The sequence below is a fragment of the Nerophis ophidion genome, linkage group LG12, assembly GCF_033978795.1.
Source record: "Nerophis ophidion isolate RoL-2023_Sa linkage group LG12, RoL_Noph_v1.0, whole genome shotgun sequence".
In the NCBI taxonomy this organism is placed as follows: Eukaryota; Metazoa; Chordata; class Actinopteri; order Syngnathiformes; family Syngnathidae; genus Nerophis; species Nerophis ophidion.
Window position 1 is genome coordinate 60,924,185 of NC_084622.1, and position 22,804 is coordinate 60,946,988.

General features: G+C 42.1%; 2 protein-coding genes across 5 annotated transcripts in view; both read right to left on the reverse strand.

Moving 5' to 3' along the window:
* Positions 1-9,812, reverse strand: part of LOC133563647 (RNA cytidine acetyltransferase-like) — a 51,555-nt gene extending 41,743 nt beyond the window's left edge. Inside the window, exons 1-4 of the mRNA XM_061917905.1 lie at positions 9,695-9,812; positions 5,636-5,755; positions 5,465-5,556; positions 5,220-5,391 (exon numbers count right to left, since the gene is read on the reverse strand). Coding sequence (XP_061773889.1) covers positions 5,220-5,391; positions 5,465-5,556; positions 5,636-5,749 — 378 coding nt within the window. The 5' untranslated portion in view covers positions 5,750-5,755; positions 9,695-9,812. The remainder of the gene's footprint in view (positions 1-5,219; positions 5,392-5,464; positions 5,557-5,635; positions 5,756-9,694) is intronic.
* Positions 9,813-11,689: 1,877 nt separating this feature from the next.
* The window catches only part of LOC133563648 (caprin-1-like), a 99,763-nt gene continuing 88,648 nt past the window's right edge, over positions 11,690-22,804 (reverse strand). For 2 of the 4 annotated variants that reach the window (XM_061917908.1, XM_061917906.1), the window contains exons 17-21: positions 18,424-18,570; positions 15,371-15,527; positions 12,535-12,714; positions 12,304-12,410; positions 11,690-12,215 (exon numbers count right to left, since the gene is read on the reverse strand). In XM_061917908.1, the coding sequence (XP_061773892.1) occupies positions 12,129-12,215; positions 12,304-12,410; positions 12,535-12,714; positions 15,371-15,527; positions 18,424-18,570 (678 nt within the window). In that variant the 3' untranslated portion in view covers positions 11,690-12,128. The remainder of the gene's footprint in view (positions 12,216-12,303; positions 12,411-12,534; positions 12,715-15,370; positions 15,528-18,423; positions 18,571-22,804) is intronic. The other 2 variants (XM_061917907.1, XM_061917909.1) reach the window with 2 other exon arrangements.

The following is a 22,804-nucleotide window of genomic DNA, read 5'->3' on the forward strand; positions in this document are numbered from 1 at the left end:
ACCTCACACGTCACATACTGTCACCTCGCACGTCACATACTGTCACCTCGCACGTCACATACTGTCACCTCGCACGTCACATACTGTCACCTCGCACGTCACATACTGTCACCTCGCACGTCACATACTGTCACCTCGCACGTCACATACTGTCACCTCGCACGTCACATACTGTCACCTCGCACCTCACATACTGTCACCTCGCACGTCACATACTGTCACCTCGCACGTCACATACTGTCACCTCGCACGTCACATACTGTCACCTCGCACGTCACATACTGTCACCTCGCACGTCACATACTGTCACCTCGCACGTCACATACTGTCACCTCGCACGTCACATACTGTCACCTCGCACGTCACATACTGTCACCTCGCACGTCACATACTGTCACCTCGCACGTCACATACTGTCACCTCGCACGTCACATACTGTCACCTCGCACGTCACATACTGTCACCTCGCACGTCACATACTGTCACCTCGCACGTCACATACTGTCACCTCACACGTCACATACTGTCACCTCACACGTCACATACTGTCACCTCACACGTCACATACTGTCACCTCACACGTCACATACTGTCACCTCATACGTATACGCCCTCACGGAGCAGAGGTAGCAGACTGGGTAACATTAGCTGTGATGCTAGCGACGCCGTGCAAGTGGTAATACGAGAGAAAGAAGGCGCGAATGAAGGAAAAATTCATTCCCAAGAAAAACAGCAGGGGTCCATCGTCTGGCGGTGGTTTGGCTTCAAGCAGGAAGATGTCGAAAAGACATCTTTAATTTAATTTGTCAAGTGTGAGGCACAAGCGTTGCTACCAAAAGTAGCATTACTGCTAATATGTAGCATCATTTGAAAAGTCACCTGCTAATAACTTTAATAAATACACTTTTAGTTGTGATTTCCCTCTCTGCATGAAAGTTTAAAAGTAGCATATATGAATGCAGTATGAAGAAGAATGTTTGAATGTAGACACATAGAATCATCATACTGCTGTCATTATATGCATCAAGTGTTCATTCAAGGCTAAGGCAAAATATGGAGATATATATGCTGTATTGTGACATGGCCTAAAAATATTGAGATATTAAAAAAAGGCCATATTGCCCAGCCCTACTTCAGAGTTCCTTAAGAGGTAAGTAAGAAAGGTGAAAATGTGCGAGATTTTATGAAAGAAGATGAAAAAAGAGAAGCATGCACTCTATTTGAAGACGGCAGAGTGGAAGGACACACAAGTTTGCAGTGATCATTTCGTTAAAAGTCTGTTTGATATACTTTTAACATGAAGTATTTCCCATTTAAGTATTATCTTGATATGATTTGTATTTCCTATGACAGATTTTTTTCAAAAATGTGTTCCTTTTTGTCTACTAGCGACGCTGAGATCCTTCTGATGCGTCATCTATGTTGCTGCTTCTTGATCTTAGCGCTGCTTCGATACCGTCAATCATAATATTTTATTAGAGCGTATCAAAACACGAATTGGTATGTCAGACTTAGCCCTGTCTTGGTTTAACTCTTATCTTACTGATAGGATGCAGTGTGTCTCCCATAACAATGTGACCTCGGACTACGTTAAGGTAACGTGTGGAGTTCCCCAGGGTTCGGTCCTTGGCCCTGCACTCTTCAGCATCTACATGCTGCCGCTAGGTGACATCATACGCAAATACGGTGTTAGCTTTCACTGTTATGCTGATGACACCCAACTCTACATGCCCCTAAAGCTGACCAACACGCCGGATTGTAGTCAGCTGGAGGCGTGTCTTAATGAAATTAAACAATGGATGTCCGCTAACTTTTTGCAACTCAACGCCAAAAAAAAACGGAAATGCTGATTATCGGTCCTGCTAGACACCGACCTCTATTTTATAATACAACTCTAACATTTGACAACCAAACAATTAAACAAGGTGACACGGTAAAGAATCTGGGTATTATCTTTGACCCAACTCTCTGCTTTGAGTCACACATTAAAAGCGTTACTAAAACGGCCTTCTTTCATCTCCGTAATATCGCAAAAATTCGCTCCATTTTGTCCACTAAAGACGCCGAGATCATTATCCATGTGTTTGTTACGTCTCGTCTCGATTACTGTAACGTATTATTTTGGGGTCTCCCCATGTCTAGCATTAAAAGATTACAGTTGGTACAAAATGCGGCTGCTAGACTTTTGACAAGAACAACAAAGTTTGATCATATTATACCTATACTGTATATACTTTAATATATATATATACATACATATATACCTATACTGTATATACTTTTATATGCATATATACATACATACATATATACCCATCCATCCATCCATACATTTTCTACCGCTTATTCCCTTTCGGGGTCGCGGGGGGCGCTGGCGCCCATCTCAGCTATATACCTATACTGTATATACTTTTATATGCATATATACCTATATATATATAAATATATAAATAAATAAATGGGTTGTACTTGTATAGCGCTTTTCTACCTTCAACATACATATATACCTATACTGTATATACCTTTATATACATACATATATACCTATACTGTATATACCTTTATATACATATATACATACATATATACCTATACTGGTTCACCAGCACTGGCTTCCTGTGCACTTAAGATGTGACTTTAAGGTTTTACTACTTACGTATAAAATACTACACGGTCCAGCTCCAGCCTATCTTGCCGATTGTATTGTACCATATGTCCCGGCAAGAAATCTGCGTTCAAAAGACTCCAGCTTATTAGTGATTCCTAGAGCCCAAAAAAAGTCTGCGGGCTATAGAGCGTTTTCCGTTCGGGCTCCAGTACTCTGGAATGCCCTCCCGGTAACAGTTCGAGATGCTACCTCAGTAGAAGCATTTAAGTCTCACCTTAAAACTCATTTGTATACTCTAGCCCGGTGTTTGTCAACCTTTTTTGAGCCAAGGCAGATTTTTTGTGTTGAAAAAATGCAGAGGCACACCACCAGCAGAAATCATTAAAAAAGAACCTCAGTTCTTTTATAGCCCGTCGCAATAGTTGGATATGACTTTTAAGCCATAACCTTGCATGCATCAATGTAGCTCTTGTCTCAAAGTAGGTGTACTGTCACCACCTGTCACATCACACCCTGACTTATTTGGACTTTTTTGCTGTTTTCCTTTGTGTAGTGTTTTACTTCTTGTCTTGCACTCCTATTTTGGTGGCTTTTTCTCTTTTTCTGTATTTTCCTGTAGCAGTTTCATGTCTTCCTTTGAGCGATATACCCCACATCTACTTTGTTGTTGCAATCAAGGATATTTAAATTGTTTTTATCCTTCTACCATGAATTGATTAATGTGGACCCCAAGTTGAAAAACTTATTGGGGTGTTACCATTTAGTGGTCAATTATACAGAATATGTACTGTACTGTGCAATCTACTAATAAAAGTATCAATCAATCAGGTTGTAGAAGCAAATAACTAAACATGGAAAGCCCTTAACAGCACGTTGGCCCTAGACTGGATTTTGATGGGATATTTGACTACAAAAAAATCCTATAATATAAAAGCCTACTGAGGTTAAAGGGGACTTACGTAAAATGCAAACCAACCTGTCTTACCGATCGGCATAAATCACAATAACTTAAAATCAAACCATCCATCCATCCATCCATCTTCATCTGCTTATCCGAGGTCGGGTCACGGGGGCAGCAGCCTAAGCAGAGAAGCCCTGACTTCCCTCTCCCCAGCCACTTGGTCCAGCTCTTCCCGGGGGATCCCGAGGCGTTCCCAGGCCAGACGGGAGACATAGTCCTCCCAACGTGTCCTGGGTCTTCTCCGTGGTCTCCTAGTGCTAGGACGTGTCCTTAACACCAAACTGTGGAGGCGTTGGTGTGGCATCCTGACCAGAGGCCCGAACCACCTCATCTGGCTCCTCTCCATGTGGAGGAGCAGCGGCTTTACTCTGAGTTCCTCCCGGATGGCAGACCTTCTCACCCTATCTCTAAGGGAGAGACCCAAACTCATTTGGGCCGCTTGTACCCGTGATCTTGTCCTTTTGGTCATGACCCAAAGCTCATGACGCCAAATGTCGATAAAAAATGATTGATTGAAAATTACATTTTTAATCGTGATTAATCTAATTCTATCAACATCTTGGACCGAGCTTGGTCCGCATTGCTGGCAGTAAGTCGGTCACGTTTCCAGTGAGGGTTGGACTCCCCCAAGGCTGTCCTTTGTCACCCATTCTGTTCATAACCTTTATGGACAGAATTTCTAGGCGCAGTCAAGGCGTTGAGGGGATCTGGTTTGGTGGCTGCAGGATTAGGTCTCTGCTTTTTGCAGATGATGTGGTCCTGATGGCTTCATCTGGCCGGGATCTTCAGCTCTCACTGGATCGGTTCGCAGCCGAGTGTGAAGCGACCAGGATGAGAATCAGCACCTCCAAGTCAGAGTCCATGGTTCTCGCCCGGAAAAGGGTGGAGTGCCACCTCCGGGTTGGGGAGGAGACCCTGCCCCAAGTGGAGGAGTTCAAGTACCTGGGAGTCTTGTTCACGAGTGAGGGAAGAGTGGATCGTGAGAAGGACAGGCGGATCGGTGCGGCGTCTTCAGTAATGCGGACGCTGTATCGATCCAATGTGGTGAAGACGGAGCTGAGCTGGAAGGCAAAGCTCTCAATTTACCGGTCGATCTACGTTCCCATCCTCACCTATGGTCATGAGCTTTGGGTTATGACTGAAAGGATAAGATCACGGGTACAAGCGGCCCAAATGAGTTTCCTCTGCCGGGTGGTGGGTCTCTCCCTTAGAGATAGGGTGAGAAGCTCTGCCATCCGGGAGGAACTCAAAGTAAAGCCGCTGCTCCTCCACATCGAGAGGAGCCAGATGAGGTGGTTCGGGCATCTGGTCAGGATGCCACCCGAACGCCTCCCTAGGGAGGTGTTTAGGGCACGTCCAACTGGTAGGAGGCCACGGGGAAGACCCAGGACACGTTGGGAAGACTATGTCTCCTGGCTGGCCTGGGAACGCCTTGAGATCCCCCGGGAAGAGCTGGATGAAGTGGCTGGGGAGAGGGAAGTCTGGGCTTCCCTGCTTAGGCTGCTGCCCCCGCGACCCGACCTCGGATAAGCGGAAGAAGATGGATGGATGGATCAACATCTTACCCGTGATTAATTCGGTTATTGTGACTGTTTGACAGCATTTGTATACAGTATACAATAGTTTGGTGGTGTAAGCAGAAAACCTCACCTGTATGACGCACATGCCGAAGGTGTTTCCAAGTATCTTGTGTGTCTCGTTGTAGTAACAGTAGCGGATGTTGGTGGCGGCGACAAAAAGCTCAAAAGGGTCATCCTGGTTCAGATTCAGGGTGCCAGTTTTGATTTTCTTCTGCAGCTGCTTCATCCGCTTCTTACGATTACTGCTCCAACACACGCCGGGGGTTATTTGAGAAGCAAGCGCATGAAAGGTGAGGACGTTTTCAATATGTTCACCTGCTGAAGGCCAGTTCTTTCTTGTAGCACCACAGAACAGACGGCCGTGCTCGGACGCTGGCTTTGGACAGCATGTGATGCAGAATCACCACCTGGGACATACAGCAGATAGATCAGGTGTTCTGCTCAGTGCAAACAACCAAAGGGACAGAAAAGGCAGCAGAATGTCACCTGATTCCTCCCTTGGTCTCCCACCACCACAAACATGGTGCGATGCTGCAGAGCCACGCCATTCTCTATTTGCACACGAATCCTGTTGTCAACCTTCTTGCGAACAGTTGCCATTTTTTCCTGGTAAAAAAATATCCAGAGATGACACATTGCTACCTCAACATACCAAATGACATTTTTGCCACAGTTTTCACACACTTCATGTATGGTAACAAACTAGTCCGTATAATCTCACGGAATCAAGTTCCGACAGACACAATCCTTATTTGTGAATCAGTCTCTGGGCTTTTTTTATTGAATAAGCTATGCATGCTTGGTTGTGGTTTAAAGTCGTATCCAATAATTGCCACAACTTTTAAATGTCAACTGAGTTTCGTTTTTTAATGATTTCTGCTGGTTGTGTGCCTCCAGATTTTTTCAACGCAAAAATATGCGCCTTGGCTCAAAAAAGGTTGAAAAACACTGATGTGGACAGCACAGACACTCAACAATGACACAATGGCGTATTAAAACTATATATATATATATATATATATATACATATATATACATACATATATATATATACATATATATATATATATATACATACATACATACATACATATATATATATATATACATATATATATACATATATACATATATATACATACATACATATACATACATATACATATACATATACATACATATATATATATATATATACACACTGGTTTGAAAAAAATATTTTTTATTAAAATTACATAATCTCCCATGGCACACTAGCTCGGGATGGTCCCCTGCTGGCCCCAGTATGGACTGGACTCTCACACTATTATGTTAGATCCACTATGGACTGGACTCTCACACTATTATGTTAGATCCACTATGGACTGGACTCTCACACTATTATGTTAGATCCACTATGGACTGGACTCTCACACTATTATGTTAGATCCACTATGGACTGGACTCTCACACTATTATGTTAGATCCACTATGGACTGGACTCTCACACTATTATGTTAGATCCACTATGGACTGGACTCTCACACTATTATGTTAGATCCACTATGGAATGGACTCTCACTATTATGTTAGATCCACTATGGACTGGACTCTCAGTACTATGTTGGATCCACTATGGACTGGACTCTCACTATTATGTTAGATCCACTATGGACTGGACTCTCACACTATTATGTTAGATCCACTATGGACTGGACTCTCACACTATTGTGTTAGATCCACTATGGACTGGACTCTCACACTATTATGTTAGATCCACTATGGACTGGACTCCCACTATTATGTTGGATCCACTATGGACTGGACTCTCACACTATTATGTTAGATCCACTATGGACTGGACTCTCTCACTATTATGTTAGATCCACTATGGACTGGACTCTCACACTATTATGTTAGATCCACTATGGACTGGACTCTCACACTATTATGTTAGATCCACTATGGACTGGACTCTCACACTATTATGTTAGATCCACTATGGACTGGACTCTCACACTATTATGTTAGATCCACTATGGACTGGACTCTCACACTATTATGTTAGATCCACTATGGACTGGACTCTCACACTATTATGTTAGATCCACTATGGACTGGACTCTCACTATTATGTTAGATCCACTATGGACTGGACTCAGACTATTATGTTAGATCCACTATGGACTGGACTCTCACTATTATGTTAGATCCACTATGGACTGGACTCTCACACTATTATGTTAGATCCACTATGGACTGGACTCTCACTATTATGTTAGATCCACTATGGACTGGACTCACACTATTATGTTAGATCCACTATGGACTGGACTCACACTATTATGTTAGATCCACTATGGACTGGACTCTCACTATTATGTTAGATCCACTATGGACTGGACTCTCACACTATTATGTTAGATCCACTATAAACTGGACTCTCACTATTATGTTAGATCCACTATAAACTGGACTCTCACTATTATGTTAGATCCACTATAAACTGGACTCTCACTATTATGTTAGATCCACTATAAACTGGACTCTCACTATTATGTTAGATCCACTATAAACTGGACTCTCACTATTATGTTAGATCCACTATGGACTGGACTCTCACTATTATGTTAGATCCACTATGGACTGGACTCTCACACTATTATGTTAGATCCACTATGGACTGGACTCTCACACTATTATGTTAGATCCACTATGGACTGGACTCTCACACTATTATGTTAGATCCACTATGGACTGGACTCTCACACTATTATGTTAGATCCACTATGGACTGGACTCTCACACTATTATGTTAGATCCACTATGGAATGGACTCTCACTATTATGTTAGATCCACTATGGACTGGACTCTCAGTACTATGTTGGATCCACTATGGACTGGACTCTCACTATTATGTTAGATCCACTATGGACTGGACTCTCACACTATTATGTTAGATCCACTATGGACTGGACTCTCACACTATTGTGTTAGATCCACTATGGACTGGACTCTCACACTATTATGTTAGATCCACTATGGACTGGACTCCCACTATTATGTTGGATCCACTATGGACTGGACTCTCACACTATTATGTTAGATCCACTATGGACTGGACTCTCTCACTATTATGTTAGATCCACTATGGACTGGACTCTCACACTATTATGTTAGATCCACTATGGACTGGACTCTCACACTATTATGTTAGATCCACTATGGACTGGACTCTCACACTATTATGTTAGATCCACTATGGACTGGACTCTCACACTATTATGTTAGATCCACTATGGACTGGACTCTCACACTATTATGTTAGATCCACTATGGACTGGACTCTCACACTATTATGTTAGATCCACTATGGACTGGACTCTCACTATTATGTTAGATCCACTATGGACTGGACTCAGACTATTATGTTAGATCCACTATGGACTGGACTCTCACTATTATGTTAGATCCACTATGGACTGGACTCTCACACTATTATGTTAGATCCACTATGGACTGGACTCTCACTATTATGTTAGATCCACTATGGACTGGACTCACACTATTATGTTAGATCCACTATGGACTGGACTCACACTATTATGTTAGATCCACTATGGACTGGACTCTCACTATTATGTTAGATCCACTATGGACTGGACTCTCACACTATTATGTTAGATCCACTATAAACTGGACTCTCACTATTATGTTAGATCCACTATAAACTGGACTCTCACTATTATGTTAGATCCACTATAAACTGGACTCTCACTATTATGTTAGATCCACTATGGACTGGACTCTCACTATTATGTTAGATCCACTATGGACTGGACTCTCACTATTATGTTAGATCCACTATGGACTGGACTCTCACACTATTATGTTAGATCCACTATAAACTGGACTCTCACTATTATGTTAGATCCACTATGGACTGGACTCTCACTATTATGTTAGATCCACTTGACGTCCATTGCCCTGGTCGCCCTAGAGTGATGTGAGTCCCCACATCTTTGGTCCCCTCCAAGGTTTTTCATTGTCATCCCACTGGGTTGAGTTTTTCCTTGCCCTGAGTTCGGATCTGAACCTAGGATGTGGTTGTGGCTTGTGCAGCCCTTTGAGACACTTATGATTTGGGGCTATAAAAGTCAACATTGATGATTGACAGTGGTTGAAGAACACTGAGGTGGGCAACATTGCAGCATTTTCGGGCCTGAAGCCACAATTCAACAACAAAATCCCAAGCAATAAAACAAATACAATAACAATGTTCTTTCAGCTCCAACCTCTCCTCCAAAGCACACGCGATGAACACAAATACAAACTGTACATATGACAAGAAGAAGATAGAATACAGCAACTTAAACACACTATGTATAGAAGGTCCACGTTAGAAAAAAGAGCCAAGAAAAGACATTCTTGGTTTAAGAGCAACTATTTCTCTCACAACTGTGACCACTTGGACGAAGTAGATAGTTGTGTGCAGGTGTCGGCGTGTGTTGGTAACAACTAGCACGCGTGGTTGAGTATCAAGACAAGTAATAAATATTAATTACCTTTGTCGATAAAAAGTCTCTAGAATCGTCGCCACAGTCTACAAGTGAGCAGGCATCTTGTGGACACTCTCACGTGCAGCCAGGCAGGCTTCATGAAGGACCCCTCCGTGACGTCATCAACCTGCGACCCAGCGCTGTGCTACTTTTTATTTTGATTTATTTATTGAATTGTTTGATTTATAATCCTTTATTTATAAATGTCAACTTTTACAAACAGTTGAGAAATAATAATCAAAGTAAGTACAAAAACCGTACAAAACAGCGCCAGGGTGTTAACTCAATAAAGCAACAAATAGAATGCTATATATATATATATATATATATATATATATATATATATATATATATATATACATACATAAATATATATATGTGACGTATGAGTTGACAGTATGGAATTGGAATTGGGGGTTTAATCACCAAAAATGATTCCCAGGCGTGGCCACCACTGCTGCTCACTGCTCCCCTGTCAAGAAAGGTCAAATGCAGAGGATAATTTCACCGCACTTAGTGTTTGTGGGACAATCATTGGCACTTTAACCTTAACTTTTTAATAAGACATTAACAAAAATAAACACAGATTGGGCAACACAAAGAGCAACTTTCTGCAAGTCAATGTTTCTTAACCATAGGGCTGGGGCCCATTCTTGGCCTAGGAGCGCCCCCTAGAGGTCTGCCACAACATTGTGTTTCTCAGTTGTGATCCGTATGGGCTGCAGTGGTACTCACTTGTAATACACTTTTACACCACTTGTGGCAGTAATGACCATCTCAAAGAAAAAGAAAAGTCTGAAGCTAAAGTCATACATTACTTAAATCAAGTTTTAAAGGGCCCTGCGATGACGTAGCGACTTGTCCACGGTGTACGCCGCCTTCTGCCTGAATGCAGCTGAGATAGGCTCTAGCGACCCCAAAAGGGACAAGCTGTAGAAAATGGATGGATGGCTATATATACATAAAGTGCAAAGCCGTAAGCTCACACAAGTTCAGTAAATAATTTCAATTTAGAACACAGCATCATCTTTTTGCTTGTTGGAGGTAGAGCGTGTTTTAATGTAGAGTTCTAATTGTTTTTAACCTCTTAAGGCCCAAAATGTTTAGTTTACATGCTTTTTTTTTTTTTTTTTTTGCTATTTGGGCTTATTTACAATTGGCAAAGTGTGTGAAAACACCGTCAAACGTAACAAATTCAGGCATCCATTTTTTACCGCTTGTTCCCCTTGGGGTCGCTGGAGCCTATCTCAGCTCCATTCGAGCAGAAGGCGGTGTACACCCTGGACACGTGGCCACCTCACCGCAGGGCCAACACAGAGAGACAGACAACATAGCTGTTCAGAATATTCCACTCTGAATAATTTTGTCTATTTGCGTAGAATGACGTGACAGTAGTGACGCTTCTGCCCTCTGACCATGTTATCGATCAGTCAAAAATTAGAGAGAGCGATGTGCTGTCAATCATTTATAATCTCTCTGTAAGACAAGTTTTTTTTAATGCATTTTAAATCGTAAATCAATAAAAAGTCTGTAACAATGGGATCTGTATTTTGCCCACAAAACTCTTTAAACCACTTGAGGGCCAAGCTGTTTGTTTACATGCTTTTGTTTTCTTCTCTTTGCTATTTGGGCTTATTGGACCCTAATTACAATAAAAATTAAGAATCATATTTTTATATGATGTACTTAGTCCATAAGTACACAAACATGTACTTCTTGTTTAGTGAAATGCTAATTCTTATTTAGTTTTTCTCTAAATTCCATTGTATGTGAAAACGGGATAAATTAAACTGTTTTTATTTTATGTCAATCATATTTGAAGCTATATATTTTTTAAAGCATTAGGTGACACCAAATTTGACTTGACTCACTCCCAATACTAACCATTTATCTTCTCAATTGTGCCAATTTGACCATAAAGCTGTCAATTTTTTAGGATGTTGAATTCTAAACTAAAAGCGTTCTACTCATCCAAGAAAAAAAAAGCCTTAATAATAATAATGGGTATGCAACGCAACTTTATTGAAACTTTTAAAGCGACATCAATTTACAAACAAGAACAGGGAGCTTGTTGAACGTAAAAATGTATTTTTTCCAAAACCAAAATGACATAACTGAGATTGGGAATCGACTCCCATGGATTGGACCAGCAGTGGCAGATGCATTTTAATACAAAAAATAACTTATGAAATCTTTCAAGTTTCCAGGAATATTGTTAACACATGGCCTCTGTAAATCTCTGATTCAATTCACAGCTTTTCTTGTGTCCAGATCGATGATTTTGGTATTTTGGATATCAAAGCATGACTTACTTTGATTTGGAGAGACAGGAAACATTCACAGATGAACATACTGATAAGAGCAGAGTGAGCTGGGGTGAAAGTATTCTTGAATTTTGGAATTGTCAGTGTGGTGCAGTTAAGTCATTAGGAGCGGCCTTTCAGGTTCTCATTGCCTGAGTGCTGCCTCTTGATGCACCTCTGGGGAGCTGGCCAGCGCCGCGCTTGTAGTTGTGTTGGTAACCATCCTTCAGAATATCAACAACAAGAAAAAACACATTGAGAAACAAACATAATCCAGACCGGATAACATTATTTTGCAGTGGTTGTTCATACCCTCTGATAATTCCCATTTGGGTAATCCCGTGGTGTGTTGAACTGAGTTTGTCCATAACCAGAATTGGGAGTGTTCGCAAAAGATGGCCGGTAACCATCGTAATTACCTAGAAAAGGACAACATGTTTAACTACACACACGCCAACACAGAAAATGTAAACAAGTTAGACATTTGAGACTTCTGCTCCTCTGGGGTGGACAAAATATAGAAAAGAGAGCAAATGAATCAACCTCTGAAGCCATTTGCTGAGCCTCTGTAGCCGTTGATCAAGCCCCTGGCGTTACGAGGGCCCCCGCGGGATATCCCGCGACTGTTGTAGAAGGACTGAGTCTGTCTGCCGAAGCCTGGGCCTTGCTGCGATGGCGCCTGATGGCCTCCAGGTTGGTCTTGGGAATGAAAGGCACGAGCTGCTTGAAGACAAATATTAGGGGTAGAGTCAATCCAATCCACTTCATTGGTAAAGCACATTCAAACAACAGAAATGTTTCCAAAGTGCTGCAAAACAATATTCCAATATTATCCTTAGCTCCACCAATGACTGGATGAAAACAAAAAATAAATATAAAACCAATTAAAACATTTAAGCTGCAAGCAGCGATGGACGGGACCGCTTGGGCTGCTGCCCCCGCGACCCAAGCGGTAGAAGATGGATGGATGGATTATTACTAGGGGTGTAACGATACACAAACATTTCGGTTCGGTACGTACCTCGGTTTAGAGGTCACGGTTCGGTTCATTTTCAGTACAGTACGAAAACAACAAAATATAAATTTTTGGGTTATTTATTTACCAAATTTGTAAACAATGGCTTTATCCTTTTAACATTGGGAACACTATAATAATTCTGCTCACGTTAATCCACATTAAACTGCCTCAAATTGTTGCTCAGATTAAATACAATGACAAAAACTTTCTTCTACATATAAAAAGTGCAACATTAAACAGTTTCAAGTCAACTCCATCCATCCATCCATCCATCATCTTCCGCTTATCCGAGGTCGGGTCGCGGGGGCAGCAGCCTAAGCAGGGAAGCCCAGACTTCCCTCTCCCCAGCCACTTCATCCAGCTCTTCCCGGGGGATCTCAAGGCGTTCCCAGGCCAGCCAGGAGACATAGTCTTCCCAACGTGTCCTGGGTCTTCCCCGTGGCCTCCTACCAGTTGGACGTGCCCTAAACACCTCCCTAGGGAGGCGTTCGGGTGGCATCCTGACCAGATGCCCGAACCACCTCATCTGGCTCCTCTCGATGTGGAGGAGCAGCGGCTTTACTTTGAGTTCCTCCCGGATGGCAGAGCTTCTCACCCTATCTCTAAGGGAGAGACCCGCCACACGGCGGAGGAAACTCATTTCGGCCGCTTGTACCCGTGATCTTATCCTTTCGGTCATGACCCAAAGCTCATGACCATAGGTGAGGATGGGAACGTAGATCGACCGGTAAATTGAGAGCTTTGCCTTCCGGCTCAGCTCCTTCTTCACCACAACGGATCGGTACAACGTCCGCATTACTGAAGACGCCGCACCGATCCGCCTGTCCATCTCACCATCCACTCTTCCCCCACTCGTGAACAAGACTCCTAGGTACTTGAACTCCTCCACTTGGGGCAGGGTCTCCTCCCCAACCCGGAGATGGCACTCCACCCTTTTCCGGGCGAGAACCATGGACTCGGACTTGGAGGTGCTGATTCTCATTCCGGTCGCTTCACACTCGGCTGCGAACCGATCCAGCGAGAGCTGAAGATCCCGGTCAGATGAAGCTCATCATGCTTCATCATGCTTCATTTATTACAGCATTTGGGAAGCCTGTAGTTGACTTTTATTATACGCACACACGCACACACGCACGCACGCACACACGCACACACGGCAAAATGAGCTAACCTAACGCTAAAAGCTAGTTAGCCTTCACCTCAAGCCAGAACTAAGAGCGAGCTGAGCTGCAGTTTAAGTTTCTAGAAGGTCAACGGGCTCATAGTGATGTTTGTAATAGTTATGACTGGGAAGTGTTTTTTATAATTTGGGGAGAGTACGCTGTCAGCTGCTAAACACATATCTGCTCATCTCGACGCGGAGGACTGACTCCATGCTTTCTTAAATAAATAAAAATCAACATTTTAAAAACACAGGAGGACCACACAACTCACGTAGTGTTAAAAGCCAAAGAATAAAAGTGGGTCTTAAGACGAGACTTAAAACACTCCATTGTGGGAGCAGTTGGAACATGAAGTGAAGTACATTACATTTATATAGCGCTTTTCTCTAGTGACTCAAAGCGCTTTTACATAATGAAAGCCAATATCTAAGTTACATTTAAAGCAGTGTGGGTGGCACTGGGAGCAGGCGGGTTAAGTGTCTTGCCCAAGGACACAACGGCAGTGACTAGGATGGCGGAAGCGGGGATCGAACCTGCAACCCTCAAGTTGCTGGCACGGCCACTCTACCAAGCGAGTTATACCGCCCCACTCAACATGGAGGGGGAGAGTGTTCCAGAGTTTAGGGCCGACCACAGAAAAGGCCCTGTCTCCCCTGGTTTTAAGTCTGGTCTTGGGCACCACGAGCTGGAGCTGGCACTCAGACCTCAAAGCGCAGGAGTCTACATTTGGTTGAGGTCCGAGGTAAACTGAGGTGCCAGTCCATGTAAAGCTTTAAAAGCAAACAGCAGAGTTTTAAAATCAATTCTAAAATGAACAGAGAGCCAGTGCAAAGTCTGAAGAATTGGGGTTATATGCTGGGGTTTCATGGTCCCTGATAAAAGTCCTGCGAATTTGTTCTGGACTAACTGCAACCGGGAAAGAGCTTCTTGGCTAATGCCAGCATAAAGTGCGTGGAAGTAGTCCAGGCCACTTGAAATAAAAGCATGCGCGACTGGTTCCAAAAGGTTAAAAGATAAAAACGGTTTTACCTTTGCTAAAAGACGAAGATGATAAAGACACGATTTTAAAACGCCATTGACTTGTTTGTCAAGCTTAAGTTTGAACCTCTTTGAAAGAACCAAGCACAAACAAGACACCATTAGCTCGTCTCCATCAGTCTAGTGGAGAACAGGATGAGGAAAAAAAAAAAACCTTTACCGGGTTGCAGTTGTTCCGGCTGGATCTCTGATGGTTCCACAGGAAGCTGCGGCTCACTGCTGAAAGCCTGATTGAAACTGTTCTGGTACTGGCTGGGCGGGCCCAAGGCCTCAGTCTCAGTCTCAGCAGGCGGTACTGGCGCATTGAGGTTAAATACCTGGGGGCAAACAGAAGTTTAGTACACAAGTACAGTGCTCCCTATGTCCATCTTTTTGTAGGATTCTTTTTTTAACAACATTTTGCACGGAACATACTAGATCAGTGGTTCTCAACCTTTTTTCAGTGATGTACCCACTGTGAACATGTTTTTAATTCAGCATTTTGGGTTGAAAAAAAGAGATAAAGCAGTAAAATACAGCACTATGTCATCAGTTTCTGATTTATTAAATTGTATAACAGTGCAAAATATTCGTCATTCGTAGTGGTCTTTCTTCAACTATTTGGAAAAAAAGATATAAAATAACTAAAAACTAGTTGAGAAATAAACAAGTGATTCGATGATAAATGCAGATTTCTCCACATAGAAGTAATCATCAACTTAAAGAGCCCTCTTTGGGGATTGTAATAAAGATCCATCTGGATTCATCAACTTACTTATAAACATTTCTTCACAAAAAAAGAAATCTTTAACATCAATATTTATGGAACATGTCCACAAAAAATCTAGCTGTCAACACTGAATATTGCATTGTTGTATTTCTTTTCACACTTTATGAACTTACATTCCTATTTTGTTGAAGTATTATTCAATAAATATATTTATAAAGGATTTTTGAATTGTTGCTATTTTCAGAATATTTAAAAAATCTCTTGTACCCCTCAGCATACCTTCAAGTACCCCCTTTTGAGAACCACTGTATGCAAGTTTATCATTCTGCAGAATCAAGTGACCAAACAAAGCATCCTACTTTGGGAACTCACCCCTGATTTCCACAGTATGTAAAACGACTGCGGAACGTCATTGGCCTCTTTTCGTTTTTATGCAGGACAATGTGTCGGTTTCCACCGCCTACGGAACGGCGGAGCTGACGTGGCGGAGACGTTCCACATCCCTGCGCTAACTATAAGTGTGGCTTTCATTTTTGCCGGTCGCCGCAACACAGTGGTTCAATGTAGCTAAAATCTGCTTGAGTTGGACAGGAAGTCATGCACAAACACAAAATAAATGATCCGGTTTGACTCGATTGGTAGAGCGGCCGTGCCAGCAAGTTGAGGATTCCAGGTTTGATGCCCGCTCCCGCCATACTCGACGCTGCCGTTGTGTGCTTGGGGCAAGACCCTTTAACCACCTGATGTCAGTGCCACCCACACTGTAGCTTTAAGATGTAGATAATGGCTTTCACTATGTAAAGAACTTTGAGTCTCTTGAGAAAAGCGCTATATAAATATCAAGGTGGATGGTAATTTACACTTTTGAACGTCCTAATGGCCGGGGACGGTCATGAAGTCACCTTGTCAAAAGGCTTTCAGGCGTAATTTGGACCCCTGTTGACACAAATGCTGATTCTGGAAGTCCAAAATGATAGAATCAGATACAGGCATGAACGGGGACGCTATATGCGGATACAGGGTTCTGTGTCAAATGCCAGTTGATATGGGAGTTGTGTGTGACTACAACGCTCGCCAGGGATGATGTGACAGTGGTCTTGTTGTCCATCCATCCATTTTATACCGCTTATTCCCTTTTGGGGTCACGGGGGGCGCTGGCGCCTATCTCAGCTACAATCGGGCGGAAGGCGGGGTACACCCTGGACAAGTCGCCACCTTATCGCAGGGCCAACATAGATAGACAACATTCACACACTAGGGCCAATTTAGTGTTGCCAATCAACCTATCCCCAGGTGCATGTCTTTGGAGGTGGGAGGGGCCTATCCCCAGATGCATGTCTTTGGAGGTGGGAGGGGCCTATCCCCAGATGCATGTCTTTGGAGGTGGGAGGGGCCTATCCCCAGATGCATGTCTTTGGAGGTGGGAGGGGCCTATCCCCAGATGCATGTCTTTGGAGGTGGGAGGGGCCTATCCCCAGATGCATGTCTTTGGAGGTGGGAGGTGCCTATCCCCAGATGCATGTCTTTGGAGGTGGGAGGGGCCTATACCCAGGTGCATGTCTTTGGAGGTGGGAGGGGCCTATCCCCAGGTGCATGTCTTTGGAAGTGGGAGGAAGCCGGAGTACCCGGAGGGAACCCACGCATTCACGGGGAGAACATGCAAACTCCACACAGAAAGATCCCGAGCCTGGATTTGAACTCAGGACTGCAGGAACTTTGTATTGTGAGGCAGACACACTAACCCCTCTCCCACCGTGTCTTGTTGTTTGCTACAAAAAAAAGAAAGTTGTCTTTCTGCACGGGAAAACTGTGGTCTTTTCCAGGAGTGCGGTCCAGTCAATGCCATCACAGACACGCTCACCTGGACGGCAAAGCTGGAGACGTTCCCCGGTGTATACTTTAGTGTTCACTTTATCACATGTTTATGTGCGGATTAGCGAGATCTTGTAAAAGTCCACACGATACACAGAACGGCGGCGGGGATTGCTGGATGGAAGCTCAGTTCCGCGGCGGTTACATTAGGCTGGCGTTCCGCATCCTGTGGAATTCAGGGGTCAGACTCTGAGAGCCACCAGGAATTAAGTTTTAAGTGCCAACACGTTGGTGACAAAAGTGAGAACTTTATTCGAGTCAAAACTTGTAGCAAAGTCCCTTCCTCCATCTGCACTCACTTCTGTCTTTGCCAAAAAGACTTCCAGAAATGCTGCAAGTGCAGTTAAATTATCCTTTTTTCAATTTCATTCATTCCACATGGTTTTCTGCATGTAAACCTAATTATTCTCTATGAAAAATGTTTAACATTTTCGGGTGTCTGGAACTGTACAATATGATCTACATTATTTCTACTTTTTGTAGGGACATTTTGGAACCAAATGCAGAATTTAATAATCACAATTGTATCATTGCATTTTTTTTCTATAGCTCTATTATTTCACAAGTTACGAAATAATTAATTCTTCTTCAATTTCGCTAACAGGACAGAGTGAGGAAATAATGTGGCTTACGGTCTGCATTGACTGGAATGGTGCAGCATTGACATTGATGCCACTACTGTGAGGAGTTTTAGGGACAGGCTGGAAAACCTGAGTCTGGGAGGCAGGGGGAAGAGACGTAGGAGGAGGAGGTTGCTCTGAGGGCAAGGACATGGACGTCTGTCATAAAAAGAGAAATATTGACATGATTGTTCTTTACTGGACAAGTTTTTACAACACATTTCACAAACTGTGAAACATAAATTCCAAGGTTTTGTGATGTATTTTTAGTCAGGTGACTTGGGCTAAGTCCAAATGTTTATTTTAAAAAACTTTTACAGGTTCAAAAAGATTGATATCCACACTGAAATATATTATTTTTTATAATTCCATTCATATTAAACCAGACAAATTCACATTCGTATAAATGGCCTCTCTCACATCAAAACTAGGGATGTAACAATTATAACTTTTGACTTATTTTAGTCTGAGTAATAACGGTTTGTCATAATATTATGCATTAATAGGTTTCACAACAAAAAAAGTATTAAATCACAGATATTCCTTTAACATGTTTATTTTTTTATTATTGTTGGAAATAACAGTAATCAAATAACATTATAATAACAGTACAAAATAATTAATACAAACAAACAGTAGTAATTATAAATATTTTCTTTGTTAATATAAGACAAATGTTAAATATTTATCCCGCTGAGGAACATGTTACTCATGTGTGTAGTAATAAACTCTAGTGTTATTGTCATCAACGCCTATTTATTCATTTTTTTAAACTGATTTTATGTTGAGTTAATAACTTGAACACATAATTAGATCCCATGGTAAAGTGCTCTTATTCTACAATATTATGTTAGTGTTTTACACTTAGTGTATTAACTTACAATTAGAGATGTCCGATAATATTGGCCTGTCGATATTATTGGCCGATAAATGTTTTAAAATGTAATATCGGAAATTATTGGTATCAAGAAGTAAAATGAATGACTTTTTAAAAACGCCGCTGTACGGAGCAGTACATATGCAGTAAAACACGGACGTAGGGCACACTTGCCAACCCTCCCGATTTTCCTGGGACTTTCCCGAAAATCTACCAGGGCAACCATTCTCCCGATTTCCACCCGGGCAACAATTTTGGGGGCGTGCTTCAGAGGCACTGCCTTTGGTGTCCTCTACAACCTGTCGTAACGTCCGCTTTTCCTCCATACAGACAGCGTGCCGGCCCATTCACATAATGTATGCGGCTTTTATACACACACACAAGTGAATGCAACGCATACTTGTTCAACAGCCATGCAGGTCACACTGAGGGTGGCCGTATAAACAACTTTAACACGGTTACAAATATGTGCCACACTGTGAACCCACACCAAACAAGAATGACAAACACATTTCGGGAAAACATCCGCACCGTAACACAACAGAACAAATACCCAGAATCCCTTGCAGCACTAACTCTTCCGGGACGCTGCAATATACACCCCCCGCTACTACCAAACCCCGCCCACCTCCTAAATTCGGATGTGTCAATGTTGGCAAGTAGGCACCAGTATACTCTGGACTGAAGCTGTGTGCCTTCATTGTTTTTGTAGCTGTTGATTTGAGACATGTTCAAAAAAATAATGCACTTTGTGAAAATCAAAGTATAGTATTTCCCATAGTTGTAGTGGGTATCAGTATTATCTCAGGGAGAGCATGTCCCAAATTCCAAGATGATTTGAGGCATGTTAAAAAAAATAATGCTCTTTGTGACTTTAATAATAAAAATGGCAGTGCCTTGTTGGCACTTTTTTCCATAACTTGAGTTGAAGTTGCTCTCTTATTTTGGAAAACCTAGTTTTTGATTGATTGATTGAAACTTGTATTAGTAGATTGCACAGTACAGTACATATTCTGTATAATTGACCACCAAATGCTAACACCCAAATAAGTTTTTCAACGTTAATCAATTCATGGTAAAGTTACATAGTTTAATGCATCCGGCGGGGCATCACAACAAAATTAGGCATAATAATGTGTCACTTTCACCACTGTATATATCGGTATCTGTTGATATCGGAATTAGTAATTAAGAGTTGGACAATATCGGATATCGGCAAAAAAGCCATTATCGGACATCTCTACTTACAATGCCTACAGTTTACTCAACCCAGACCGGAAGAAAACATCTCTAATGTTGAATGGTCACTGAATGACAGGAGTACCTGTTGCTGCTTGTTTTCACTGAACCGAGTCAAGGCTAAGCTACTGATTGTAAGTGATACCTTTATATTTAAATTCCATTTTTAATGAAGTAACTTGCCACTAACATAATTCAAGTCAGTTATGTCTTATCTTTACTTTGGCATGTAAAGCTGCACCATGTTGGACGTATTAGACCCTTTACCCGCAACTTTCTTTAGGCAGATTTTGCAATTGGGTGACCAATCGTCTTTGTCATTTTTTAAGTACGTGAAATGTTCCCACACCGCCGACTTCAGCTTTTTTTGGGGTGGGATCAGTGCTTTGTCCTACTGCCATTTTTAAGCTAATGTAGCACACTAGCGTGTCTCTTAATTAGAGATGTCCAATAATATTGGCCTGCCGCTATTATCGGACGATAAATGCTTTAAAATGTAATATCGGAAATTATTGGTAACGGTTTTAAAAAGTGAAATAAATGACTTTTTAAAAACGCCGCCGTACACGGACGTAGGGAGAAGTAAAGAGCAGCTGCTCCTCCCCTCTCCCACACACAACACAGGAGTTGAAGACTGCAGCATGAGAGGTTTGCTGGCGACGCTTGATGACCTCATCAAACCGCCACGAGCGCAGCATAACAACAAGAAGAGTGTGTGGTTGCCGGTGCTGTAGCCGTGGCTAACAAGCCAGATTGCTCGGTGACTGACTAATGACACCATGTCTATGGGATTGGGATTATTTTAAAGTGTGTCTGACGGATAAAAAACTGGCAATTTGCAATGACTGCAAAAAGTTGGTTATGCGAGGAGGAACCAAGATGTCTTCCTTTAATACAAGCAAGTTGATCTCGCACCTCTTCAAGAATCATAAGGAGATATGAGATGAATACAAGCGGAAGATGGAGAAAAACCAAACACCGAAAAAAAGTAGTATCACTCAGTTGTCGCTTAAAGACTCCGCCAAGAAAAAACGAAAATACAACAAAAAAACACTCCAAAGCGAAAGCCCACGTTGTGGTCAGGGACAACGCACGCAGGGAGTATGGCAAAAGCTATGATGGCCAGTCTGTCCTGCATGGCGCACACTTTGCAGCTTGCAGTGAACGGAGGTGCCGTGTCTCAAGGCAGCATTTCAGAAGCTCTGACTGACTGCTAGGCCACTTCAAGCACTCACCACCAGCTTGCAGCACATTTGTGTTACTCATACAAATATGTTAGAGCAGGTCAGATTGAGGCCAGTTTATAATTTCCTGTTATACAGTAAGCCAGGCAGTCTTGCACTAAATGAGGACTATGTTATTGTTTACTTTATTACTCTAGTATACTCTGGACTGAAGCTGTGTGCCTTCATTTTTTTGTAGCTGTTGTCTTGAGGCATGTTTAAAAAAAAAAATAATGCACTTTGTGAAAGTCAAAGTATAGTATTTCCCATAGTTGTAGTGGGTATCAGGATTATCTCAGGGAGAGCATGTCCCAAATTCCAAGCTGCTGTTTTGAGGGATGTTAAAAAAAATAACGCACTTTGTGACTTCAATAATAAATATGGCAGTGCCAGGTTGGCACTTTTTTCCATAACTTGAGTTGATTTATTTTGGAAAACCTTGTTACATAGTTTAATGCATCCAGCGGGGCATCACAACAAAATTAGGCATAATAATGTGTTCATTCCACCACTGTATATATCGGTATCGGTTGATATGGGATTCGGTAATTAAGACTTGGACAATACCGGAATATCGGATATTGGCAAAACAGCCATTATTGGACATCTCTAATCTTAATTAATAGATGCGAATAACCTGCAGCGTTGGTGTAACTTTGTTTTGTGTTCCATGCAAGCTGTGCTGAAAATAACAAACTAGCCTCATGTCAATGTTCAGCGAGTGAGGAGGACTGAAACAAAAGGTGTAGTGGAGCCTTTGCAAACTTGCGGTAGCGCTTGTACTTACCGTACTTTTCGGACTATAAGTCGCAGTTTTTTCATAGTTTATACTCAGGAGCGACTTATGTGTGAAATTACTAACACATTACCGTAAAATATCAAATAATATTATTTAGCTCATTCACGTAAGAGACTAGACGTATAAGATTTCATGGGATTTATGGATTAGGAGTGACAGATAGTTTGGTAAAGGTATAGCATGTTCTATATGTTCTAGTTATTTGAATGACTCTTACCATAATATGTTAGGTTAACATAGCAGTTGCTTATTTAT